Source organism: Fulvia fulva, chromosome 8 (assembly GCF_020509005.1).
Source record: "Fulvia fulva chromosome 8, complete sequence".
Lineage (NCBI taxonomy): Eukaryota > Fungi > Ascomycota > Dothideomycetes > Mycosphaerellales > Mycosphaerellaceae > Fulvia > Fulvia fulva.
Window position 1 is genome coordinate 2,624,078 of NC_063019.1, and position 22,480 is coordinate 2,646,557.

Genomic DNA, 22,480 nt, shown 5'->3' on the forward strand with positions numbered 1-22,480 from the left:
CCACCACCACCAACACGAGCGAAAGTATCTGTACGTCGCCCGAGCCTGCTACACCACCGCTCACAAGTGGCTCCCTACTCACTCACCCACTTCCAACAGCACAACCATGACATACCAACCCCAACTCCATTCCCGCCTACTAGCCTTACTAGCTGAGCTCCGCGATCAAATCTACGAACTCACCTTCTCCGACCGACCTGTCCGAGTAGGACACCGCTACTGGGACAAGACTCGATGGCGCCGGAACTCAGCCGGCGTCACACACCGCAACGCTGGCATCGTCCTCGCCTGCAAGCAGCTCTACTACGAGACTCTTATGCTGTATTACAAGCATACCGAGTTCCTCGCTTGGAGCACGAGTTGTGTTAGAGAATGGGTGAGGTGCCTGCAACCTGAGTGCGTTCGGGCGATTAGGATGATCTTGCTGGAGGAAGCGATGTCAAGGGGGTGGGAGGATGCGGCGAAGCAGGGGTTGGTGCCGTTCTTGGGGGACAAGGCTGCTTATTTGCGGAGTGGGGTGCTGTGTGTGGAGATTCTAATGCCGCGGGGTGGTGGGAGGAGGGCTGTGAGGATTTGAGGGGTGGTGGTGATGGTCGCGGAATCGAGCACGCTAGTGAGTCTGGACTTGGAGAGATGGATGTGGGTGGTGAGCACAAGTAATATAAAGGGACGAGATCCTCGAAACGAGTACTTTACTCTCAGTACTCGGGTATTCTTAACTATATGCACTTTACGCACGACACAACTAACCATACGTATCGTCCTAATTGGAGGTGACGGACTACACAAGGGACCGAGCTCAGGGTCTTGATTGAGCCCCACCAGAGAGTCAGCTGGAGGCATAATGATCATCATGCATGTGAAAGTGAATCAGATGATGTGTGAACAATTGAAAGCTTGAGCACAAGCCACACATTCAGGAACTTCGAGGTCAAAGAGCAGACTTGAGCCGGCTTCAACTTGTTCACGACACATCACACCGAAACCCGTCAACGGCCAAACCATCTCTCAGCATCCCTCGCAGAGCCTCGCCACCACCATCACCCTCGACCACCTCGACACCCCCCTCGCCTACCCACCATGCACCAAAAATCCCAACAACAATCCCGCCTCCTCAGCCTCCCCCGCGAACTCCGCAACCGCATCTACACCCTCACCTTCTGCTCCCACGTCGCCACAGTCTGTGAGCTCGGCGTAGTCCGCCATGGAGGCAGCATTATCGGAACCTGCCAACTGGCCCGAGCCGAGGCGACGCCGCTGTACTACAAGCACATTACCTTCCTGGTCCACGACTTCGGTGCGCTTCGGTACTGGCTGGGAGGATTGGATGAGGGCCGTCGCAAGGCTGTGAGTGGGATTTTGTGGGTTGCTCCGAGGGTGTCGTATGGACCTATGCCGTCGGTGTTGAATTTGAGAGAGGAGTTAGAGGGGTGGGAATTGAGATTGGGGAAGGGTGTGTTGGAGAGTACGGAGTTGGGGATTTTGGGGGAGGGGTATAGGGCGGACGAAGAAGAGGGTGAGGCATGATGGCTTACATGCGGTCTTGGGTGCTACGTTTGGTAAGTTTCTACGCTACTTGTCTTGCTACAAGCTGACGGAAAGCACGTCAGGCGCGTTTGGCTATGTGACGATGATTGGGCAAGGAAAAATTGAGAAGTCATCCCAAAGCAAGCGTACCATGGCTTCATCGGAACTCCGACGATGGAAACGAGCAAGCTGCGTAGTCTATGAAGAGTCTTGGCACAGCATTAAGATGACTTTGGCGTTGATGACGATATCCACAAGATTGCAATGCCTGGCTACAAACATTGAGCCTATCACATGCTCGCGGCGTGCAATGCTTGGCGAAGTCTAGCAAAAGCCTAGAAGCTTTGAACTGTTTAGATCCTGATTCTGCATATCTCACCTACCACAGCTGCAAGTACCGCAAGATTGACGCTTAACATCGTCGCAGGCGCGCAACTTATTAGAGATCAAGCAGGAATGATCACATATGTCTGAGTAGAAATGCATTGTTCGAGAATACCTTTGCAGAGTCTGGACTGACGTTTCGCGCAAGGCTGCGAATACAGAGAGGGAGCAGTCCCAAATGCTTGCTTGGGGTTCAGGAGAAGGTGTTGTGTCGACTATCACATGCACGATTCCACGGCGGACGCTAGACAAGGATTGCGGCTGCAAGCGAAAAGCTTCGTACCACTCGAGACTCGAGCTCCGCGCTTGCTTCTTTCAACTTCCCTCTGAACATCACTCAACGATGTTGGAGCTTCAATATTGAGCACACTCATTGCCACTCTTCGCCGTCATGGCGCCAGCACAGAGCAAGCCGACGCTGCTCACAATTCCACGGGAACTGCGGGACATCATATACGGGTACATTCAGCGACCACTGTGCTACGTAGCAGTACATACTGACAGAGTTAGTTACACCTTCACGCGTGTGGTCAGGCTCCGAAGTCCCGAGCTGCGCAAACAAATCAGAGAGCAATACGATACCCCCCTCGACAGGTCCAAATATCGAGATACGAACGCCGGCATCCTGCTTGCCTGCAAACAACCCCACGATGAAGCTCTCAGCCTCTACTACAGCTGTAGTATCTTCCTCATCAACGATGCACGCCGGCTGCGTAGCTGGGCACTCCACACCAAGATCAAGTCCGAGCTGGTCCACCGCATCAAGACAATTCGTATCTGCCACCGCCGAGAGGGCTGGTGGCCATTCGTGGACCGGCTGAATCGCGTGCGATCTCATCTGGAGGGACTGCACGCGATGTCCAACATGATAGAGACAGTGGCAGTCAAGATCTATTTTGGCGGTCGCCTATCGAGGTCTGACCAGAACGCAGAGGCGAACGAGGAGAGCTATAAGTACGACTCATCCGATGAACTCTGGGTGCCGGTCGGCCACGAGGCTATGAGCGCGTGGGAACAGTGCTGGGATACGGAGCTGGCCAGTTCGATCTACTATTAGCCAACGTTCGAAGCTCGGTCAAAGGTGTTGGCTCACTATTACGAAGCAACAAATAGAGGGATCGCAGTTGGTGTGAAGAAGGAGGAACAAAAGTGCGAACAAACATTCTGCTCCCCTTACCAAAGATGGCTCTATTGTCCTTAGCTCACAATAGCTGTCATGTGCCTGCATGTCTCATTCACTTTCTGCTCACTTCTGCTTGTCTTGTCATGTGCTTCCCGGTCTTTTTGATGCTTCTTAGTCACGTCGACCATTTTCTCACCGACATCCAATAATTCTCGTCACGACATCTGAACAACATCATCACGATGGCGAACCACACAATCTTGATCTCAGTCGTCGATGCAACAGGCTGCGTGCTCCGCATCTATCAGATGGACTCGGAAGCCAGCATGAAGCAACTCATGAAACACTTCACGGAGTTCGCATGTCCGCTGTGCACCAACACAGCAAACATCACCTTCTGGCATGAGGATACCCAGGTACATTCCCACATCTCCAATTACATTACCGACAGCCAGCTGATACCACTTCCGCAGATCTCCGCCCTCCACACCCCCTCCACCCTCGACCTCCCACCTTTCGCCAAGATCACGATCCGCCCCTCCATGCTCTGCGCCACCTCCACCACCCTCCGCGGCCACACTCTCCCAGTCCTCCACCACTTCAGCCCACCCCTCGTCCATCTCCACGGCGGCACCTTCACCCCCACTCCCCTCGGCGGCTCCGTCTTCCCCTTCGGCCCCGAAATCCACGGCCAACGAGATCGCGAGGTGGGATGGGAGCGGCGTGAGGAGCTGCGGATGAAGATTCTGGATCTGAAGAAGCAGGAGAAAGATCTGATTAGGAAGATTGTGGTGGGGAGTGTGTACGAGAAGTATGCGTTGAATGCGGAGGTTGTGAGGGAGAATGTGGAGAGATTGGTCGAGGAGAGAGAGAGGGTTGGGGAGTGGTGTAGGGCGGTTGAAGAGGAGCTTGAGAGGGAGGGTAGGAGGGATTCGGTTTGGGTCTCTTAAGGGGTGATTTGGGGTGGGGTTTCCTTGGTTGTGGTGGTGCAGATTTGATCATCTGAGCACGGAAGGGCATGAAGGGTACTGCGGTCAGCTACTAGATAGCACTGTTCCCTGACATCCTCGACCGTGGTATAGCAATGTGTGCATCAGATTGAGGCTGTTGTCGAGGTGTTCCTGGCTCGATCAGACCCTTGCTATACACCGTCTCGCCCGGTCCAAGCAGATGAGACTTAGCATATAGATAACCGCAAGTAATCACGAGCCGTGATGAGTCCTGGAGATACTGGAGCTTTCTTTGGCGACGATGACTTGTTGAAAGCGAAGCTGGAAGGTGGTAAATACGATTCTTGATATAAAATAATACAGGGATTCTCGGGGTTCTGCGGGGATCAATGCTCCGCTGCGGAGGATCGGCAATCTCTCCGAACAACGACAGCAGGGATTCACGACATGTCTTTCTTTCTTGCTCATCCTCACTACAATGTGTATTCAGTATTCCAAGTCAGCATCCAGCCACGGTAGTCTGCACCCTCAACGATGGCCCTGATCATGATAGTCTCATGCTCAAGGCGGTACCTTCGCCACGCTCTCTTCTCACAGGAACACGCATTGAACGGTCTGCATTGATCTTCGACCGTAACTATCACGCCAGTGGCCGTTGCAACCATCGCAACGACTCTGGAAGACCGTCGCCACCTGTGGAGGACACTCTTCCGAACAACTTCCGGCCCTTCCATCAAAAACAGCCAATCGACCCGGGGACTTCCACAGTTATCCACACAAGGGATTGAACTGAAGCGACGCCTTGCATTGAACCACTGCGATCCTTACGCGGAGCTGTCTGAACTTCTACCGAAGCAAGAAGCCAGTGCAGAGACTATTCGCATATACCTTGAAGCCATCGAACACCGTGTCATGCGGGCTACGACCCGTGTGCAAGTAAAACGACGTCTGGGATGCTTGAAGCCTCGGCTCGCGAAACCTCTGCTTGAATACATATGGCAAGATGCATGCTTGTGGGAGCCCATTATTCAAAGCCTTCCAGCAGCGTCGATGCTCTGTGCACTGGCCGTCGATGAGGGATTGGGACCACTTCCAGTGGGCAAAGACCTCAGACGAGGTTCCTTCCGAGCTTCCGAAGCTAGCAGGTGTCAAGCATGGAGTGTGGCGAGGGGAACTGTTCAGAGCCATTCTGTCGGGATACTGCATACAATGTGATCGCAACAAGCTTGACGAACCCTTGAAAATCTTCTTCGAAACCGTTGAGTGGCAAGCCCGAATGGCGGCAGAAATGAACCTCAAGCTGGGATCTGCAGCCACCGACCGAGTCCTCAGTAGAGGAGTCAATGTGGCTGCTGGGTCATGATATGGGCCCCGCTTGGTTGAGTCTCTATCCGGCCGTCGTGTATCTCGGGGGCTACCTCACCAGTGGCCAGTTGTACCGGACCGACCCATTGCTCTTCGAGAGACTTTTAAGATTCCGACAGCGTCAGTTCCGGAAGAAATCAGCCGACTTGGAATTGGCACGCTTGCCCCTTTAACACCCAACAGCACCCGAAACGACCCGTGCTATCAAGTACCTGGAGGGTCTAGGCGTGGAGGAGACAGCTCACACGGAGCCTAAGGCGAGACGAGCCATCCAGCGATTCGTGGCGAGACTGAACACCGTGGCCGCCGCACAAGGCGATCAAGAACTCGCCTTGTGGGCTGCTCAAAAGTATGAAGCTATGTTCCGATGCAAGATCAAGGTCTAAGACCGCTTCCAACTAATCGTGTGTGGCGCTACCTGATTGATTACCCGGCAGCAATACTATTGACCAACAGAATTTCTGTAAGAATTGCATGGTTAGACTACCCGCGTACCTGCTAAGTGGCACAAAGATGCCCATCTATGCTAGCCGGCGAGCAGTAAGGGCAGCTTCTCATCGTGAACATACAGGCGGAGACTATTCATCGTTGCACTGCCATCAGCGTCGTTGGGGTCATGTCAAAAAGCGGAAGATGCGTTTCGCCTGCCCCATCGGCGACAAGAAGGCGCTGCATGCTGCGTGGTTTAGGCGCGGAGGGCTCGCCTATGCACAGGGCCCAGTAGCACTGCCCGTACAACACAGCGGCACATGTGGTGCGCCGGCAGATCAACACATTTCCGTTCGTGGAGTCGCTTGTGTAACACGGGAGCTCCGAACTTGAGTCCTCGTTCTCATGCCCGCGCCAGATTCGGAGTCCCATGATAACACGCGCTCACCATACCGGACATGACTGCTTCCCGTGATCAGCGTATCGACAATGGAAATTCCTCGGAGAACACGTCCTGCAAGAAAGGACCTATATCTGCTTCCTCAGAAGCTGCAGCCGAGCAAATCAAAGCACTGTCTCGACTCACGGTAAAGGCCACGTATCGCAGGGACTTTGAGATCAACTGGCCTGGCCGGAGTCACTGTGTATCGGATCACCTGTATCGCATCAATGGTGTGCCGGTACCCTTGGCGGAGCACCTGGGAAGGCTGCAGCAGATGGCGAATCACAATCCTGATATCAATGTCGACGGCCGGCTTGTCTAAGAGCACATGTGTGCTGATTCCTCCGAGTCGCACTGGAGGTAAGGTAAGGACACCGAGATGTGTCGCAGCCCATTGTATTGTCCTCGCGGCCACGTTGCTACGACCGTCTTTGCGGTATACGTCAACATTACACCTTCCTTGCAACTCAAAACTCAGCAATAGCAATCTGGTCGTTGGGTCGTCCGTGCCGCCTCTTGTCTGCCTCTACCTTCTGCCCCTATCGTAGCAGTTCAAGTACTGGACAACAGATTAACTTGACTTGCCACCTGGTCCTGCTGCCCGTGGGTAGCAGCATCGACATTTATTATGCTGTCGTTCTCCAGAGGCGTGCTGCCGACTTCACGGCATCCTGCGCATAACAACGGCATGGCATCATCACAATCGTCGGAGAGTGGGAAAAGGTCGACATTATCACTGGCATCTAGCATTGCCAGCAGCATACGATCTGGAGCGCTAGCATTCTCAGACTGGATTCTGGATTGGACACCATTCGCCTCGTCATCACATATTTCGTGGCCTCAACAGCAATATTCTGCTTGGTCAACCAGGGAACGATCAAGGTCTTTTACATTTTCTACATGGCCACGAACTTCTACATTGCAGCGACATGTGTCATCGAATCATTCTTGGGCTTGACACCGGTGCGGGACGCGAGGAAGGCCGCAATGGCAGTGGAGGCCACTGGCAAGTTTCCAAGCGATCTCAATGGCACTGCAGACAATCTCCCCATTATCGACTTGGTGATCGTAGCATATCTGCCCAACGAGCAAGAGATCATTCGAAACCAGGTGCTCTACGCATGCGAGGAACTACTCTACCCGAGAGAAAAGCTACGGATCAACCTCGTCTACAACACTCCTAAGGCGATAGAACCTCTCGAAAGCGAGCTTGTATTGCTGCCTGAGCAGTACAAGAATCTACGAGTGATCAAGGTTCCAGGCTCCAAGTCGAAGGCGGACAATCTCAACTACTTCTTTGGCCTGCAGTCCGATGCTGAGATCATTGGCATCTTTGACAGTGACCACTGCCCGCATCCTCACAATCCACGATGGGCAGCAGAGCGCTTTTTGGCCGATCAGGCCGTTGAAATTGTGCAAGGTCGCTGCATCGTGTACAACACGAACGAAAGATTCTATGCCAGAATGATCGCCGTCGAATTCGACAAGATTTACGCCATTTCCCACCCTGGCCGTAGCAGGATGTTCGGCTTTGGTCTTTTCTGCGGTAGCAATGGCTACTGGAAGGCACCATTACTTCGTGCGCACAAGATGCTCGGCGACATGCTCACGGAAGACATCGACTCTGCACTCCGTGCTTATGGCCTTGGCAAGAAAGCAGTCCATGATATGAATGTCACGTCATTCGAAATGGCACCCAACACATTCAAGGCATTCTGGAAGTAACGGCTCCGCTGGGCTCAAGGGTGGACTCAGGCTTTATACAAGCACATGCCTCTTTTCTGGACGAGCCCACCGAACGGCAAGCGCGCCGTCGACAAGCGCTGCGGTATTCTTTCGTTGCTTACAATTCGTGAGATCAGCTACTACCTCGTCACCCAACATGCCTGTCTTCTCCTGAGCTTCGTCATTGTGGACTGGCCTCACAGCCCTGCCGAGCTCGGCCGACTTCTTTTCTTCAGATACCCCATGGCTCAGTGGTTCTTCTTCGCCACTATCGTCGCCTTGTTACACACGCTTTACTTCACCGAAAAGGTGCGGTCGGAGTTTACGAGCTTCAAGGACATGGTTAATTTCTGCATTATATACATTCCATACTTGGTGTTGATGGCCACCATGGGACTGTACGGACATGCGAGACAGATCATCAAGTACTCAAGCTGGAACCCTACTGTGAGAAAGTAGAGGCAGCTCGACAGAGTTTTCTCGCAGTATTGATAGCGCTTAGCGAGATTTTGTAGCACAGGACATGATCACACAGATTATAGTTCATATTAGATATACATCGGATTGTTTCGACAGAACAATTTGAGCTCAGGCACCTCGTCTTTGATCGAATCTATGTAGGATACACACATGTCTTGAAAGACAGAATCGTTCCTACCTTTGCCTCAAGCAGGGCTCATGACGATTGCCTGTCAAGTCAGCCTCAAGCTCAACGATACACATCAACAGATCCTGAACCTCCACATCTTCACACACATGTCACCCACGAGGCGTTCTCAACCTTGGCATCCCAGTCCACGAGGCAGCGTCCGCTCGCAACTCTCCACGCCATCGGTATCGATGAATTTGTGATGAGAGCCAAGTCGGCATCCTGCCGATCAGGAGGAAGATCTTGGCTAGAGTCGTCCAATGTCTCTGATGCGATCTGGATGGGGTGAGACAGTAGACTCAGATCCAGCGCGGTCAGATGACGTGAGTCTAATGTGAAGTTGGAGGATTGTGGCGATTGTGGCGGGATTTCGGTTTGCTTTATTGTCAGTCCAGGCGAGGCGACTCTCACGGGCCAGACCTGTCGTGATGATGGCGTATGTGTAGATGTAGGCCTGATGAGACTAGGGGGAGAGGGGACGATCTCCTTTGTTTTTGTCTGTGTACTGTCCGGCCCCAAAGCATTGTTTTTGTGTGTCTGTGTAGAATGTCGCACGCAGTGTCAGGCATAGCTCAAAAATCAAGGTTATCATCGCTCGCAAACATGAGTTTCTTCCAACAAATGACCCCAAAAAGCAGTATTGAAAGCAACGCATGTGCAGTCTCGGCCAAAGTAGTCTTACGCCCTCTCGAAATGACAAACACGCACCAAGACCCCAAGCAGTTCCTCGCATCAACCTGAAAAGCATTCCATGCCCAGTCCCAGTGGAAGTACTCCTCGGCCATTTTCAAACTGCATTCTTGCAAATAGACTCAAAGCAATTCCCAATAGTCGTCCACCATTCCTCGAGAGCAGACTTGCAGCCACACGCATAAGCATCGCACCCCTGAACACCCATAAGACCCATAAGATAAGCCAGTAAGAATCATGATGTAAAACGCTCATCGTGCTCCCCTTGGAGCCCTCTCTCGCCGCACAAAATTGGGCAGAAACTTGTGAGGCCAGTCGTTGAACATGGGCTCGTCTCCACCAGCGTCAAGATTCGCCTGCCTCATATCTCGAATCCTCGCATCATACCTCTCAGCAGAGAACACGACGGTCGGCATCATACCTCCTGGCGCTCCAGAATCCCAGACATGGATAGCGACAATGACGGACGGGTCGGTGATGTGCTTGTTCTCGTACATCAACCTCGACATCTGCTGTCCCAGCGGCGTGCCGAGCAGAAGCTGATGGCCGTAAGATCCGATCGGGAACGTGAAGCCGGGCTTTGGTGGCAATGGGACGTTCGAATTTCGGAGACGATTACCGGCGTAGCGGAAGAAGTAGACGTCTTCGGGGGTGCCTTCGAGGGCTGGGAACATGGCTGTGCGAATGGGCTTGCAATGTTCGCGCATTTGGATTTTTCTAAACTCCATCCAGGTCAACTGGCTCCATTCGTAAATTCCGGGAGGGCGCTGGAGGAATTGGTCGTGTGTTGGTGGCAGCGGGTAGGGAGTGGTGTTGATGTCCTTGCCGTATGCCCTTGTGATGACTGCGACGGTCAGCAGTTGAACGGGGCTCTCGAGCAGCGCACACTTACCGATGGCTCGCTGATGCCTGTTGTAGAGACCATGGAAAGACCATCCCGCGGGAGGCTCCTGGGTTCCATCATACAAATACCGACGATTATGGTCCAGCTCTGCCCAGACCCATCCCGCTCGGTGCAACGAAACCGGCGGCGTGGGGTGCGTATCCATTTGTCGAAGACCTTGGACGCCGTCAAGCTTGTGAATTTCTTGCACGGGCGGAGGAAGCCGCTCGCCGGTTCTATCATTTCGGGACCAGCCAGAGGGAAGAACGTGGCGCATGGCAAGGTCACGCACATCGTTCATGTTGGGCAGCACGGGCATGATCATATAATTGATCCAACAGCCACCAACACTGTGCAGCTCGCCCATGCGATTCACGACTTCTTCGGGACCCATATCGTCTGGGTCCATGCGCCGCGCGATGCTTGTGGTGCCATTGAGTGGCACTGCCGCGCACCATGCTGCAATGCTGGCCAGCAGTAGCAGCGACGCATTGAAGCGGCCCTGCTTCATGATGTCAATCTGTTCCCGGGCTGTGGTAAAGTAAGAGTGAAAGTTGTCGTTATGTGCTGGAGGTACCGGGATGTCGTGGTTGTTGGGAATGTAGAAGAGGAGGAGGGAGGGAAAGAAGAAAATACTTATGCCAGCCCGCCAGCACATCTAGGTATTGCGGCATGATCACCCCTGCCATATGCCCATGGCCAGGCCAGCACATTCGAGGCCGGAACATTGATAGCAGCACGGAAGTAGTGCGTTGTTGGCGCGCTGTGTCCGCGTTATAGTCAAGCACCCAACGTGAGTGCCAATTCGATGCATGTGACGCGTGAATGATGGCCTGTGACCCCGGGCTTGCATTGGCTCATCAGGTCGTACAACTAGTCAATCACCGTAGCATTTGTGGCGCTCGCGGGTAATCACGCCGGTCGTCGTCCTATGATGGCCAGCAGTGTTCTCGCCAAGAAGCGCCCCGTGCAACATACCTCCCTCCCCCCCCCCCCCCACATCCACCCATCCAAGCCAACACAACCAGCTCCATCACATTATCACCACCTCACCTTCTCCCAAATGACCCCGCTAAGGCAACATCGCCTCCGTAATCGTCCACTGCTCCGGCCCAGGCTTATAACTCCCCGTGACAGTCAGTCCAACACTCTGCAACAAAGTCCTCATCTGCTGCTGACTCCTTTCCATGCCTCCAAACAAACTCATCATGACGAAATCCGCCCTCGTGTCATACTGCTCCGGATGAAGATCATCCATCAACGTATCGTGGATCAAGAGCCGTGAGTCTTTGTTCAAGACCTTGGCGATCTGGCCTAGGAACGTGCGGCCCATTTCCAGCATCTCGTCAGTCTCAGTCAAAACATTGCCAATGGCCAGGTCGTTGATCAGCACATCTTTGGCGTTTTCGGTTGAGAGGTCCAGACGCGCGGAGACGCCGGCAGCGCAATGGCTCGCTCCTGGATGCATGGCGCTGCCGTCTTTAGGCATTGCATTTTCTGCTGTACATGCAGCTGCTCTTACAGCGGTCAACATCGTCAGCAATGAGGACGGCGAAGGGCGGTGGTGTGTGTGAAGATGGATGACGAAACAACCACTGACCTCCCGGAGCAACTGCGCGCGCTACTCGACTTCCTGGACGCTGATCATCGGCCCAGCATCGTTCTGGAACCTCGACGCGACGCGCACGAGGCATTCTGCAAGGTCGTCGGGAAGAGCCAGGCATTCCAAAAGCAGGCGCGGCCCGACGATGAACTCGAAGATGTGCGCCAGGCCGTGCAAAGGACGCTGGCCTGGAAGCTCCATGTCTCGGCCTTGCACGGCATCGAACTCGCCGGCAAGAGATGGCAGACGCGCATAGCAGGAGGCCATTGTATTATTGCAGTGAACGGACTTTCAACCATGCTTGGCGAGCAAAATGGCAAGAATGCGAGGAAGTACCTGGACTGGACACAGAACGCTATACCCAACATGTCGCCCTGGGTGCAGTTCGTGCGTGACGTCGACTGGGCTGCCACGAGCGTTGGTCCTATGCATTCTTGGCCGCTGCTCCTGCGGCAGTACGTTACCTGATGCTCTGCATTGGAAGGACTCGGTGCATGACGAAGACCTGCGTCGCTTCTGGACGCCTGGACCGAGCTCAAGGAGAAGAAGAATCCTATCGCGATTGAGTATCGATTGAAGAAGCCGTGGACTTCGCTTGACAGATCCACCGGACAAGAGCTATCTGGCGAGACATGGCTCATGGCTACTGCATTTCCTGAAATCGAGGCGGATGCATTGAGCCAACGTATCACGAACTTGAAGTTGACTGGGTCCTCCTAGACCCTAGTCGCTTATTACAGGTTGTCATCAACCTTTTGACCAACTCCATCAAGTTCACGCAGCACAGCGAAGTCCGAAACATCGAGATCTGTCTTGGAGCATCATATCAACGTCCCACAGGCAGACACCACGGCATTTCCTTCGTGCCTCCAAGACTATCACGCTCCTCTCGCTCTCCGTTCATCGAGCTAGAAGGTGCGGACGACATCTATCTTCAGGTTGCCGTCTACCACACCGGGCGGGGATTGACTGACGATGAAATGAAGCTGCTCTTCCAGCGTTTCCAGCAGGCCAGCCCAAAGACGTACAAGCAATACGGTGGCAGTGGTCTCGGTCTTTTCATCAGTCGAGAGCTCTGCGAGCTGCAAGGTGGTCAGATCGGCGTCTCGAGTGGCGAGGGCAAGACGTGCTTCACATTCTTTGTCAAAGCCAAGCGATGGACGCCTGAAAGTGAACTTCAGCCTGCAAAGGCCAATCTGAACAACAAGTTCACGAGCAACGCGGCTAGTCCAATGGCTTTCGGTCGTCGAGGCAGCACAGTACTCGAGACTGCAACGAATCAGCTTGGCCATGGGTCCGGCGATGAAGACCCCGAATGCGAGAAGTACGAGCCCATGTCAGCAACTCAGTCAACAACATCGAAATCCACGACCAAGCCTGCCAAAGAGTCGACGAATCCGGTCAAAGGTGCACCAAAAGAGATGCATGTCCTCATTGTGGAAGATAATCTGATCAACCAGAAGGTCATGTCCCAGCAATTGAAACGAGCCGGATGCATAGTTCACGTTGCAAACCATGGCGTGGAATGTCTCGACTTCTTGGAGAAATCAACTTTCTGCGCTGCAGAGACGCCACTCAGCATCATTCTTCTGGATCTCGAGATGCCGATGATGGACGGTCTCACTGCGATAAGGCATATCAGAAAACGTCAAAGGACCGGTCAGATCAATGGTCACATCCCGGTCATTGCGGTCACTGCCAACGCAAGGTCGGAACAGATATCGCAGGCTGTCGATGCTGGTATGGATCAGGTTGTTACGAAGCCTTTCAGGATCCCGGAGTTGGTGCCGCAGATGGAGGCGTTGGTTAAAGAGCTGAGTCAGGTCAATGGAGGCTGAAGATCTACAGCTTACTACGATGCCCATTATCCAGCAGATGGCGATACTCCCACACGAAGTCTGCGACAGCCTGCACGAAGCCATCAAAGTCAGCATCGCTGAGAGCAAGACTCAACGCCACGAAGCCGCGTCGTGCGATGTAGTAGCCTCGCTTGAGCAGGAAGAGATGCAACAGATCAGCAGGCGTCGAGTCGGCATCGGCGAGATCTTTATGTGACTTGATGTCCTCGGTGGGAGTGCTGATGAAGTGGAAGCACATGATGGAGCCGTAGCCAGTCACCTTCAGCAGTGTGCCTTGGCCGACATCTTGCAACCGCTTACGCAGCACGTCGCCTTTCTCATGAAGCTGCGCGGCGCGCTCCGGCGTGAAGACCTGCTCAAGACCTGCCCGTCCGGCGGCCATGGTCAGGACGTTATTGTTGAATGTCCCAGCATGAGCGAGTGCATCGGGCCTGCGGGGATCGAAGAGGTCCATGATGGATTTCTTGCCGCCAAAGGCACCTGTGACATATAAGTGAGGCAATTTCAGTAGAAGACAAAGGAGACGAACCGAACGACATCCCACCACCCAGATACTTTCCCAGTGTCGTCAAATCTGGTCTCATCGCCATTGGCAACTGTGACTGAATTCCCCCTCCCCTATGCATCCTACTCGTCATAATCTCATCAAAAATCAACACCGCCCCTACCTCATTCGCCACTTCCCTCAGCCCTCTCAAAAACTCTTCACTCGCCGGTATCGCACCCCCGGACCCCATCATAGGCTCAACAATAATCGCCGCAACATCACTTCGATCCTCCGGCCTGCGAAGCAAAGCCCGCACAGACCCCAAATCATTATACGTAGCAATGAGGTACTCATGCGGCGCCCCTACATTCACCTCACTCCCCTTCCCCCCAGATCCAGCGAACGAGAGCGCCCCGCCGTGGTACGCACCAGCAAAAACCAGAATCTTGCTCCTCCGTGTACAAACTTTCGAAACCGCGAGCGCCATCATCGTCGCCTCCGTCCCCGAATTTGTCAACCGCATCAACTCCATCGACGGGAAACGCTCCTTATAACGTCCGCGAGCCTTACTTCATCTCCATGTTGCGAGCCATAACTCACACCCCGTTCTAACGCTTCGACGATTGCGTTTCTTATGACAGGATCAGAATGGCCGTAGAGACCGGCGGTGTATTCACCCAGGAAATCGGTGTATGTGTGATTGTCGGCGGAGTAGAGGCGGGAGTTGGAGGCGCGGGTCATGGAGAGGGGGGAGGGGGCGTAGTGGAGAACTGTGCGGGTGTTGCCGCCGGGGAGGGTTGCGGTGGCGAGGGTGTGGAGGTGGGAGCTGGTTGGGTTGGAGGTGGTGTAGTGGGAGGAGAGGGTTGAGTAGGCGGATTGGATTGTTGGTGGTGGTGGTGGGGGAGGCATTGTGTTGATAATTTCTTCGCGATCGCAAGAGTTGCTGTTGGCGGTTTCGAAAGGGAAATGTTTGTGGTGTTCTCAAGATGTCAACTTGCTTGCCGTGCGGCCAGCTCTGGCCGAGCTCGCCCTTGTTGGGTAGAGCTTCACGCCCTTTTCAGTGATGAGTCAGAATCGAACCCTGTCGAGTCGACGACAGTATCATATGCTCGCCATGTGCAGTGGTTTTCTGCTCATTCCCAGTCGTACCTGCAGGTATTGTGAGTCGAAGATAGAATCCATGTAAGTGCCCATCGCTTTAACCTGGAAGTGTTCGCATATCGCTACACAGATCAGCCCTCGCCAACAACATACTCCTTCGCCCCCGGCCCAAACAGAATATGCGGCTTCCTCTCCGCAAGATCCAAAATCGTCTGCGCAAACACGCTATTCGCCCACGCAAACCAACTTCTCGAATAGTCCCTTATCCTTTCCACATTGACACTCTCATGAATCAACCCCAGCGGACTCGCCTTCTTAACCGCATTCAACAGCTCCGTAATCTCCTCGTCGTCATCACTAGTCATAGCCTGCACAAGCAGACTCATTGGCCATGCATTGTTAAGACCAATGTGTGGTCCACCGATACCTTTGAAAGCTTTGCCTTCGAGGAAGTAAGGGTTCCCTTCTTTTGATAGAATCATTTTGCGGGTGTTTTGGTAGGTACGTTCTTCTTTGCGGAGGAAGCCGAGAAGCGGGAGGGCTAGGAGGGAGGGGAGGTTGGCGTCGTCCATAATGAGTGAGGAGCCGTAGCCGTCGACTTCGAAGGCGAAGACGGAACCCCATTTCTTGTGTTGGATTACGCCGTGTTCCCAGACGCCTTTCTCGATGATCTCGCCGCGGGTTTTGAGCGTTTGACCGACGTGTGGTTTGCCGGCTGAGGTGAGCATTTCTGCGGCACGCTTGAGCTCGACTGCCATCATGGCGTTGGCGGGAATGAAGAAGCCGAAGGTTGAGGCGTCGTCGCTGGGTCTGAAGGCGGAGCGGACTAGGCCGGTGCCCCAGTTTAGTGGATTTCCGTTGCCGGCGAGGTTGAGTGTTTCGGTGCCGGTGTTTGTGTTTCGTTGGAAACGGTATGTCTGTCGCTCGAAAGAGTAGTCCTCTTCGTTGAAGGTGGGCTTGCTCTGCTGGTCTAGAACCTTGAGAAGGCTCTCCAACGCCTTGTACCATCGCCGCGTCAAGAATGCTGTCGAGCCGGTGTTCTTGTAGAACTGATTCGAGAGAGACAGAAAGTGCGCCAACGAGTCCAGCTCGTACTTGCACTCGAAGACCTGACTTGGCTCATACGCTGGATGGACGTTGTCGCTTTGGCCGTTGTCGCTCGGAGTGAGTTTGCTCGGAGGTGGTGGCTGGAAAGCATTGCAGTATGGCGACTCAACCACATACTCGGCCTGTGTTGCGATTGCACCCAGTATCAGCTTCTCGATTGCCTTGTCCTTCTTCGCCAATCGCTGGTACTGTGCCAGCTGGTTCGTGCTGTCCCGCAGCCACTCCGCATTGATATCTCCCGTCACGATGAAGCTCTGTGCCCCTTCCCAGGCGCCTGACGAGCCACTGAAGATGTGCTGGAAACTGCTCTCTTGCTTCTTCTCCGTGCCGTCCACATGCCACCTGACTGTAGTATCTAACGTATTTGGGAAGGCGTTCTCGAACAGTCTTGCCAAGTCGCGGTCTATCATGGTGGCGTTCAGGTCTTTTATGATCTTCTCGACGAGGTCGCTCTCGAACGTTCGGCAGTGAGGAGACGGTCGTTGGTACGGAAGTGCCATAGGTCCATCGCTGTAGGGTCGGCTATGATCCTGTCAGCATTACATAGTTGATGCGAGGCATCCATACCTACTGCCCAAAGCGTGCGTAGTTCTCATATGCCGGACACGCTTCCCTATACTTGGCCTTGGTGCTGGCATCGAGCTGACTGGCCTGTACAGCTAGACTGGTGAGCACCACGAGTGCTCCAGCTGATGGGGCTCGCATGGTGGGAGTGGAATGCAATGCTCGTTCTCTGCGACCCGCGCACCAGGACGACTACTATAAGCTTATCTTGTCAATTGGTGCTGCATGCCGACACGTGAAGTCAACAAGGTCCATGCAAGGAGGCAGGTCTACCGAAGTATTGGCGCTGAAGCGTGGTATTCCGTCTGAGCGTGTCACCATCGTGTTTCGCACTTCATCTGATCTCTCATCGTCGCTCTATGGTTTCATCACTGCTCATAATGAGAATCATTGCATGGTAAGGACAAGAGAAGTCAGCAATATGACTTGCACAACGTTGATGCAGGCTTCCGGCACGTTCCGCGTTGATAGTTCTACCCTCCACTCGTATTCCAATCTCCAAGCAAGAACGACCACATCCACACCAATCACCTCCTCCTCTACGACATTCTCAATAGGTGACGCCTGAACAAGCTACCTCTCGTTCTATCGAGCCTGGTCCAAGCATCCCAGCGAAGGCTAGGTGCGTATGCTAGTAACGAGGCCACTCTCTACCATGGCCGCTCCGTGCAGCAGTGTGTCGAGGAGATCAGGCTGCATCGCGCCAGTCTACGTGGGCTGTATGCCCAGCTGAGTGAAGACCAGGTGAAGCGCGAAAGTCATTTAGTCGAGGCACTTCAGCCTACCTTGTGCGAGTCCTGCAAGAAGCTTGACTTTGGCCACGCACACGAACCACTTTCAGAAAAAGGTGAAGAGTCTGGCCGAATACACAGCATTGACGAGTTCCATTCCACTATCGCTCTCCTGGAGGAACGCGGGTCGCGCTGCCCGTGCTGCAAGTTCATCAGCCAGTGTGTGAGAGATAAGCTGCACCTTCTCCACGACCCTGCTCCACACATGAGGGACTGGAAACTGTCTATCATTGACACAGGACACAGACCGTCTCTGAGCTACCAGTACAAATGGGGAACTAAAGAGCAAGATGTTGTACTATCATTCCATACTGTGCACGGTAGGTGCATTTGTGGAAATCACGACTGCTTAAAGACTTGACTGACACTGATCAAGTGGCGGACTGGGGCCTCCCAACAGACAGATCCTCCCCGTCAACGATCAAGAACCTGTCGATTGCGTCAGGGCAGAGCACGCAGCTTGCGACCCGGATCAGAGCCTGGCTGCGAACCTGCGAGAAGTATCATCGAGCGTGTCGTCCTTCTTCCACGTGGACCATGCCCGATCGCGTCTTAGACTTAGGCCTTGGTCCGGACTCCAAGATAAGATTGATCCGATGTGCAGCTCTCAGTCATTCATATGCCGCCTTAAGCTACTGCTGGGGAAGCACTGAGCAATATCGCCTCACTTCCGAAACGACAGATCAGCTCGCAGCCGGCGTCCAAAGCCATGACCTGGCTAAGACCACACAGGATGCGATAGACATAGCACGAGAGATTGGCCTGCGCTACCTCTGGATCGATGCACTGTGCATATACCAGGATGATTGTGCTGACTGGGAGCGACAGAGCGCTAACATGGGCAACATATACGAGAACGCGGCTTTGACTTTAGTAGCCTCTAACGCCAGCTCTACGGCGGAAGGCTTCTTAAGACCACGATCGCTAGCTGAAGGGTACTGTGGTTACACTACCTATCAGGATCAGAAGAAGGCGGTTTACCTTTGTCAACCTTCTGTCGGTTTCGAAGTCGCCACAGTCTACGAACGATCAGATGTGGTAGCGCACGAGCCACTGAGCGCAAGAGGCTGGGCCCAACAAGAACGCTTGCTTTCCAGAAGGAAAGTAATGTTCGGCGCTCGCCAGATGTTCTGGCAGTGCCGCGAGCGCACTTGTACGGAGAATGGCTTGATGCCAGACGACGACTTTCTTGGCTTATCGGCTTTCGTTGACACAAAGCAGTCACATGCCTCGTGGATAGCTGCTGTCGAGAGCTTCTCTAGCTCAAAGTTGACAAGGATGTCAGATCGCCTTCCTGCTCTGTCTGGCCTGGCCAGCACTTATTGCAAGCTCACGGGCGACGAGTATTTGGCTGGACACTGGAGCAAGGATCTTGCCAAAGGCTCCCTACTTTGGCGAGCACAATCTCCACGTTCCAGGCCGACATCATCTACGTATCGAGCACCCTCGTGGTCTTGGGCCTCAGTGGATGGCCCAGTGCTATATCCTCAGCAGGAGCGAAGTCAACATCTAGGTACATACTTCTCCACTCTGGGCAATAAGATGAGTCCACTAGCAACGCTACACGACCACTGCATCGAGGTGAAAGGAGCGAATCCCTTTGGCGAAGTCACGCATGGTTGGCTGGACATACGAGCTCCAGTAATACCAATGCGCGAAGGAGCCCTCGCAGCCTTGACCAGACTCTCACGCTATCAGAGCTATGCGAACGATTCGCACACCATCATGTTGTACCCACGCGGCGAATCAAGTAACGGAAGTCTAGAGTCCATATTCGACCATATTTGGCCCAAGGACATCCGTACTGTGGAGATCGCAATCGATGACCCACTCACATTGACAAACTCGCCGGGCTATTGCATAGCCATAGCGGAGGAGTCATCTACGTATTTCAAGGCAGATGTCAAGTGGGTCGCTGGTCTTATTGTAACGCCAGATTCTTTCGGAGAGACTACGTATCGGAGAGTGGGCGTGTTCTTTAGTCTGTACGGCATACCCTTGCCAGAGCCCACGATCATGCGACTAGTGTAGCATATGGCCAGGATTTCATCGACTCAGAACCACTTCTCCGATTCCTTCACCGTCGTATTGATCTTAAGTGGTCCTGCCCCTTCCGCCAATCTACAGTTCCCATTCGCATGGGTCATGAGATGCGTTTCCTTCGGGTCAATCTCACAAGCCAACACACCAGTCCTATTCGTGATATGGGCCCAACCATACAGACTATACCCCATCAGCTCACATCCCCAAGAATATCCCGATGCTTATACTTACCTCTTCCCATCCCCTATATCCTCTTTGACCTCCACACTGAAACTCCCAATCGAGAAGTACGGGAACATCTTGAACTGAAACTTACTCCTTCCATCCATGGCACTTTCCCACGAGTTGCAGACAATCCACTCGGTCGTGGGTACTCCATGGGAGTATGCTACGGGGTCTGTCCAGCCGTTATCGCCCCAGAACTTGTAGCAGTAGCCTGATTGGAGGGTGCCGGAGTTACTGGAGTGCACGGAGAAGCCGAGGTGGTAGTAGTTGACTTGGCCACCTGGGTAGCCGTTCGGTTGATAGGCATCTATAGATGGGATGGTGAAGGGTTGGAGGGTCGAGTTGGAGGCTAGTCCGGTCGAGGCGAGGCTGATGAGAGTTGACAGTGGGTACTTCATGGCTGACATATCGTCGTGGTAGACAGATGTGATGGAGTGCCAATGGGTAAGATGGCTTGTATACCTTTGGATTTTGTCTTGTTGAAATTCACGCGAACTGTACACAAGCATGTCAAACCCGTTTCTGTCTGACGATCCCATCAGTAGCTGGGTCAATGTCAAATCTCTCGCGCTGTACCTTACCGCTGCCGAGGAGGTACACTGGTGTCTGTGCTCAGTCGCTCTCAATGTCGTGCGACTAACGTGAAGCAGATTTGAGATCTTAGGCGTGTTACAATACAGTCATCGGCCGCACAAAGGCTGCTGTCGTCCAGGAAGTAACAACTGTCATCTTGTGCTTCGGTCACTGTGTGTTACATGGCCAGATGAATCACCCGCTACCGGTGTTCTCTCTTCAGTGCACGCCAGGCCATGTCCTAAGTCTTGACCTTAGATGGGCGATGCTTTACTGCAGTACGCTTCTGAATGCGCATGTTCTCGATCATCCGGTCGTACATCGCGGCTGTGCTATGGTCGAAGTTCATCGGAGTCCTGACGGTAGGAGGACGTAGAACAGAGGACCGTTCGACGAGGTGCTGCTGTGGCGGTAAGGAAGGGTCAGTACTGTAGGCGCAGAATACATCGCTGAGGCAGTGAGGCCGTGCGACAACGAGAGATGCACGGTCATGCTGGCCTCTGACAGCTACGTGAGTTGCGCGTACTTCCGTGTATATAGATCAGCCTTTACCGTTAGAACTTGCAAATCAATGGAGTTGTCCTCGATGAAGGCAGCTTGTGGCAGGCCGCAGTATGAAGACCGGGAGTATCTCAAGCTGAGGCAGTCTGTCGTTACACTCAGAGGAGGTCTTGCGACGAGTGACTAAATTACCAAGTTGTGAATAATGCAGAATGGTGCTCCAGCCTCGTCCAGGAACACTTCGCGCTCACCCGAGAGGCGAGATTGTGATCAAGCTGACGGGTCCGCTACTGCATTCGCCACGGATGCTCCACTACGCTGATCGACCTTGTCCAGACCAACGTACCGCGTGTCAAGTCGTACTTGCAGGAGGCTAGCGCAATGAAAGCTGCTCGACTGGCTGGTCCGCCTCTTCGGCTGGGCTCATCAGATGGAGTTGTCGCGCTCCTAGACATTGCCCAATCCTGCTCAATGCACTTCGAGAGGCATATACTTCATCTTGAGCCGGCCAACAACCAATATGATCTCTGGCAATCCGGGCCGTGAATCCCGCCGAGTTGTCAAAGAAGCATCCGATATGCAGCCACATTTACCCGTCTGAAGGCGCCACTCCGATGGAATGATCGACCATACCAATTCACTCCACATGCCTATGGAACCTGCACTCCGCTGACCACGTGGGGATGTGTGTGCCGTGACAAGCTTACATGTCCAATGGTAAGCATCTGCAGCGAGATGCATGGGCCATGGTAGCCATGGTCTCGTGTCTGTTCGATTGAGGCTCGAGCTACCCATCATTCGCCTTCTCGCCTGTGCTACAAGATCTGAGCCAGCATTTCCATCCTGATATGTGGGTGTTCTCGCGTCGTGACACATGAAAACGACACCAAGTCCGATGCTTTGTCGGCCAAAGTCAGGCTGTCCTTTCGATGCTCCGGGTCACAATAGCCACGTGCGAGGCCGCCGCATCGACACCATTTCTCCGTATATCAGCAGATGCCAACGTGAAGTTTCAAGGCGTTCTTCAGCGCCTCGAAAACTGTCTGTTGGAGCCGCCGCGAAGCTTGGCCTCCACAAAATATGCGGAGTGCAGTGCTCCGTGGCCCAATTCGGCCACTCGACCATGCGCTTCCTTCTGACCATGCGCCACAACTTGCCAGACACTCGTTTCTAGCGTCCAATTCTCCTCTTCGCTTCGCATATTGCTCGAGCTGCAGATCAAAGTAGAGCATGGACCTCTTCGCGTGGCTTTCGTGTGGGCACCTGGGCCGAGGATCCGGTACAGCTTTGCCTCTACTCGCATGCCAACATGCCGGAGAGCAGGGCTCCGTGTCGTAAGCATCCCCAGATTTCAACTGCACCCCGACCGGACGCCCATGCGAACGCTACCTAGACGAAGGCTGGCTCTGGATCTTGGCGACGATGTATAGATAGACGCTTTCGCCGACCTCGAAACAAC

At 53.7% G+C, this 22,480-nt stretch overlaps 13 protein-coding genes across 13 annotated transcripts; 8 read left to right on the forward strand and 5 right to left on the reverse strand.

The window, feature by feature from the left end:
• Window positions 1-106: 106 nt before the first annotated feature.
• Window positions 107-577, forward strand: CLAFUR5_11243 (uncharacterized protein; the record flags this gene model as incomplete). The annotated part of the gene is made up of 1 exon (XM_047910391.1): window positions 107-577. One exon carries the CDS (start codon window positions 107-109, stop codon window positions 575-577), a length of 471 nt encoding a protein of 156 aa, XP_047765216.1.
• Window positions 578-1,080: 503 nt separating this feature from the next.
• On the forward strand, window positions 1,081-1,527 carry CLAFUR5_11244 (uncharacterized protein; the record flags this gene model as incomplete). Its single annotated transcript, XM_047910392.1, has 1 exon — window positions 1,081-1,527. One exon carries the CDS (start codon window positions 1,081-1,083, stop codon window positions 1,525-1,527), a length of 447 nt encoding a protein of 148 aa, XP_047765221.1.
• A 775-nt stretch (window positions 1,528-2,302) lies between these two features.
• CLAFUR5_11245 (uncharacterized protein) lies at window positions 2,303-2,968 on the forward strand (the record flags this gene model as incomplete). The annotated part of the gene is made up of 2 exons (XM_047910393.1): window positions 2,303-2,370; window positions 2,422-2,968. 2 exons carry the CDS (start codon window positions 2,303-2,305, stop codon window positions 2,966-2,968), a joined length of 615 nt encoding a protein of 204 aa, XP_047765222.1.
• Window positions 2,969-3,276: 308 nt separating this feature from the next.
• On the forward strand, window positions 3,277-3,984 carry CLAFUR5_20332 (uncharacterized protein; the record flags this gene model as incomplete). Its single annotated transcript, XM_059463168.1, has 1 exon — window positions 3,277-3,984. One exon carries the CDS (start codon window positions 3,277-3,279, stop codon window positions 3,982-3,984), a length of 708 nt encoding a protein of 235 aa, XP_059319087.1.
• Window positions 3,985-5,056: 1,072 nt separating this feature from the next.
• CLAFUR5_11246 (uncharacterized protein) lies at window positions 5,057-5,735 on the forward strand (the record flags this gene model as incomplete). Its single annotated transcript, XM_047910394.1, has 2 exons — window positions 5,057-5,315; window positions 5,533-5,735. The coding sequence occupies 2 exons, from the start codon at window positions 5,057-5,059 to the stop codon at window positions 5,733-5,735; spliced, it is 462 nt and encodes a 153-aa protein (XP_047765219.1).
• Window positions 5,736-6,848: 1,113 nt separating this feature from the next.
• Window positions 6,849-8,404, forward strand: CLAFUR5_11247 (uncharacterized protein; the record flags this gene model as incomplete). The annotated part of the gene is made up of 3 exons (XM_047910395.1): window positions 6,849-7,034; window positions 7,091-7,941; window positions 8,011-8,404. 3 exons carry the CDS (start codon window positions 6,849-6,851, stop codon window positions 8,402-8,404), a joined length of 1,431 nt encoding a protein of 476 aa, XP_047765220.1.
• Window positions 8,405-9,535: 1,131 nt separating this feature from the next.
• On the reverse strand, window positions 9,536-10,825 carry CLAFUR5_11248 (uncharacterized protein; the record flags this gene model as incomplete). Its single annotated transcript, XM_047910396.1, has 2 exons — window positions 9,536-10,128; window positions 10,177-10,825. The coding sequence occupies 2 exons, from the start codon at window positions 10,823-10,825 to the stop codon at window positions 9,536-9,538; spliced, it is 1,242 nt and encodes a 413-aa protein (XP_047765223.1).
• A 414-nt stretch (window positions 10,826-11,239) lies between these two features.
• Window positions 11,240-11,656, reverse strand: CLAFUR5_11249 (O-methyltransferase gsfD; the record flags this gene model as incomplete). The annotated part of the gene is made up of 1 exon (XM_047910397.1): window positions 11,240-11,656. The coding sequence occupies one exon, from the start codon at window positions 11,654-11,656 to the stop codon at window positions 11,240-11,242; it is 417 nt and encodes a 138-aa protein (XP_047765224.1).
• Window positions 11,657-11,743: 87 nt separating this feature from the next.
• CLAFUR5_11250 (Hybrid signal transduction histidine kinase K) lies at window positions 11,744-13,608 on the forward strand (the record flags this gene model as incomplete). Its single annotated transcript, XM_047910398.1, has 4 exons — window positions 11,744-12,225; window positions 12,274-12,455; window positions 12,491-13,177; window positions 13,214-13,608. 4 exons carry the CDS (start codon window positions 11,744-11,746, stop codon window positions 13,606-13,608), a joined length of 1,746 nt encoding a protein of 581 aa, XP_047765662.1.
• Window positions 13,609-13,612: 4 nt separating this feature from the next.
• Window positions 13,613-14,648, reverse strand: CLAFUR5_11251 (Beta-phenylalanine transaminase; the record flags this gene model as incomplete). The annotated part of the gene is made up of 2 exons (XM_047910399.1): window positions 13,613-14,109; window positions 14,159-14,648. The coding sequence occupies 2 exons, from the start codon at window positions 14,646-14,648 to the stop codon at window positions 13,613-13,615; spliced, it is 987 nt and encodes a 328-aa protein (XP_047765661.1).
• Window positions 14,649-15,348: 700 nt separating this feature from the next.
• Window positions 15,349-17,029, reverse strand: CLAFUR5_11252 (uncharacterized protein; the record flags this gene model as incomplete). The annotated part of the gene is made up of 2 exons (XM_047910400.1): window positions 15,349-16,846; window positions 16,896-17,029. 2 exons carry the CDS (start codon window positions 17,027-17,029, stop codon window positions 15,349-15,351), a joined length of 1,632 nt encoding a protein of 543 aa, XP_047765664.1.
• An 855-nt stretch (window positions 17,030-17,884) lies between these two features.
• On the forward strand, window positions 17,885-19,710 carry CLAFUR5_11253 (uncharacterized protein; the record flags this gene model as incomplete). Its single annotated transcript, XM_047910401.1, has 2 exons — window positions 17,885-17,999; window positions 18,056-19,710. The coding sequence occupies 2 exons, from the start codon at window positions 17,885-17,887 to the stop codon at window positions 19,708-19,710; spliced, it is 1,770 nt and encodes a 589-aa protein (XP_047765663.1).
• Window positions 19,711-19,733: 23 nt separating this feature from the next.
• On the reverse strand, window positions 19,734-20,456 carry CLAFUR5_11254 (uncharacterized protein; the record flags this gene model as incomplete). The annotated part of the gene is made up of 2 exons (XM_047910402.1): window positions 19,734-19,902; window positions 19,954-20,456. 2 exons carry the CDS (start codon window positions 20,454-20,456, stop codon window positions 19,734-19,736), a joined length of 672 nt encoding a protein of 223 aa, XP_047765666.1.
• Between the last annotated feature and the right edge of the window lie 2,024 nt (window positions 20,457-22,480).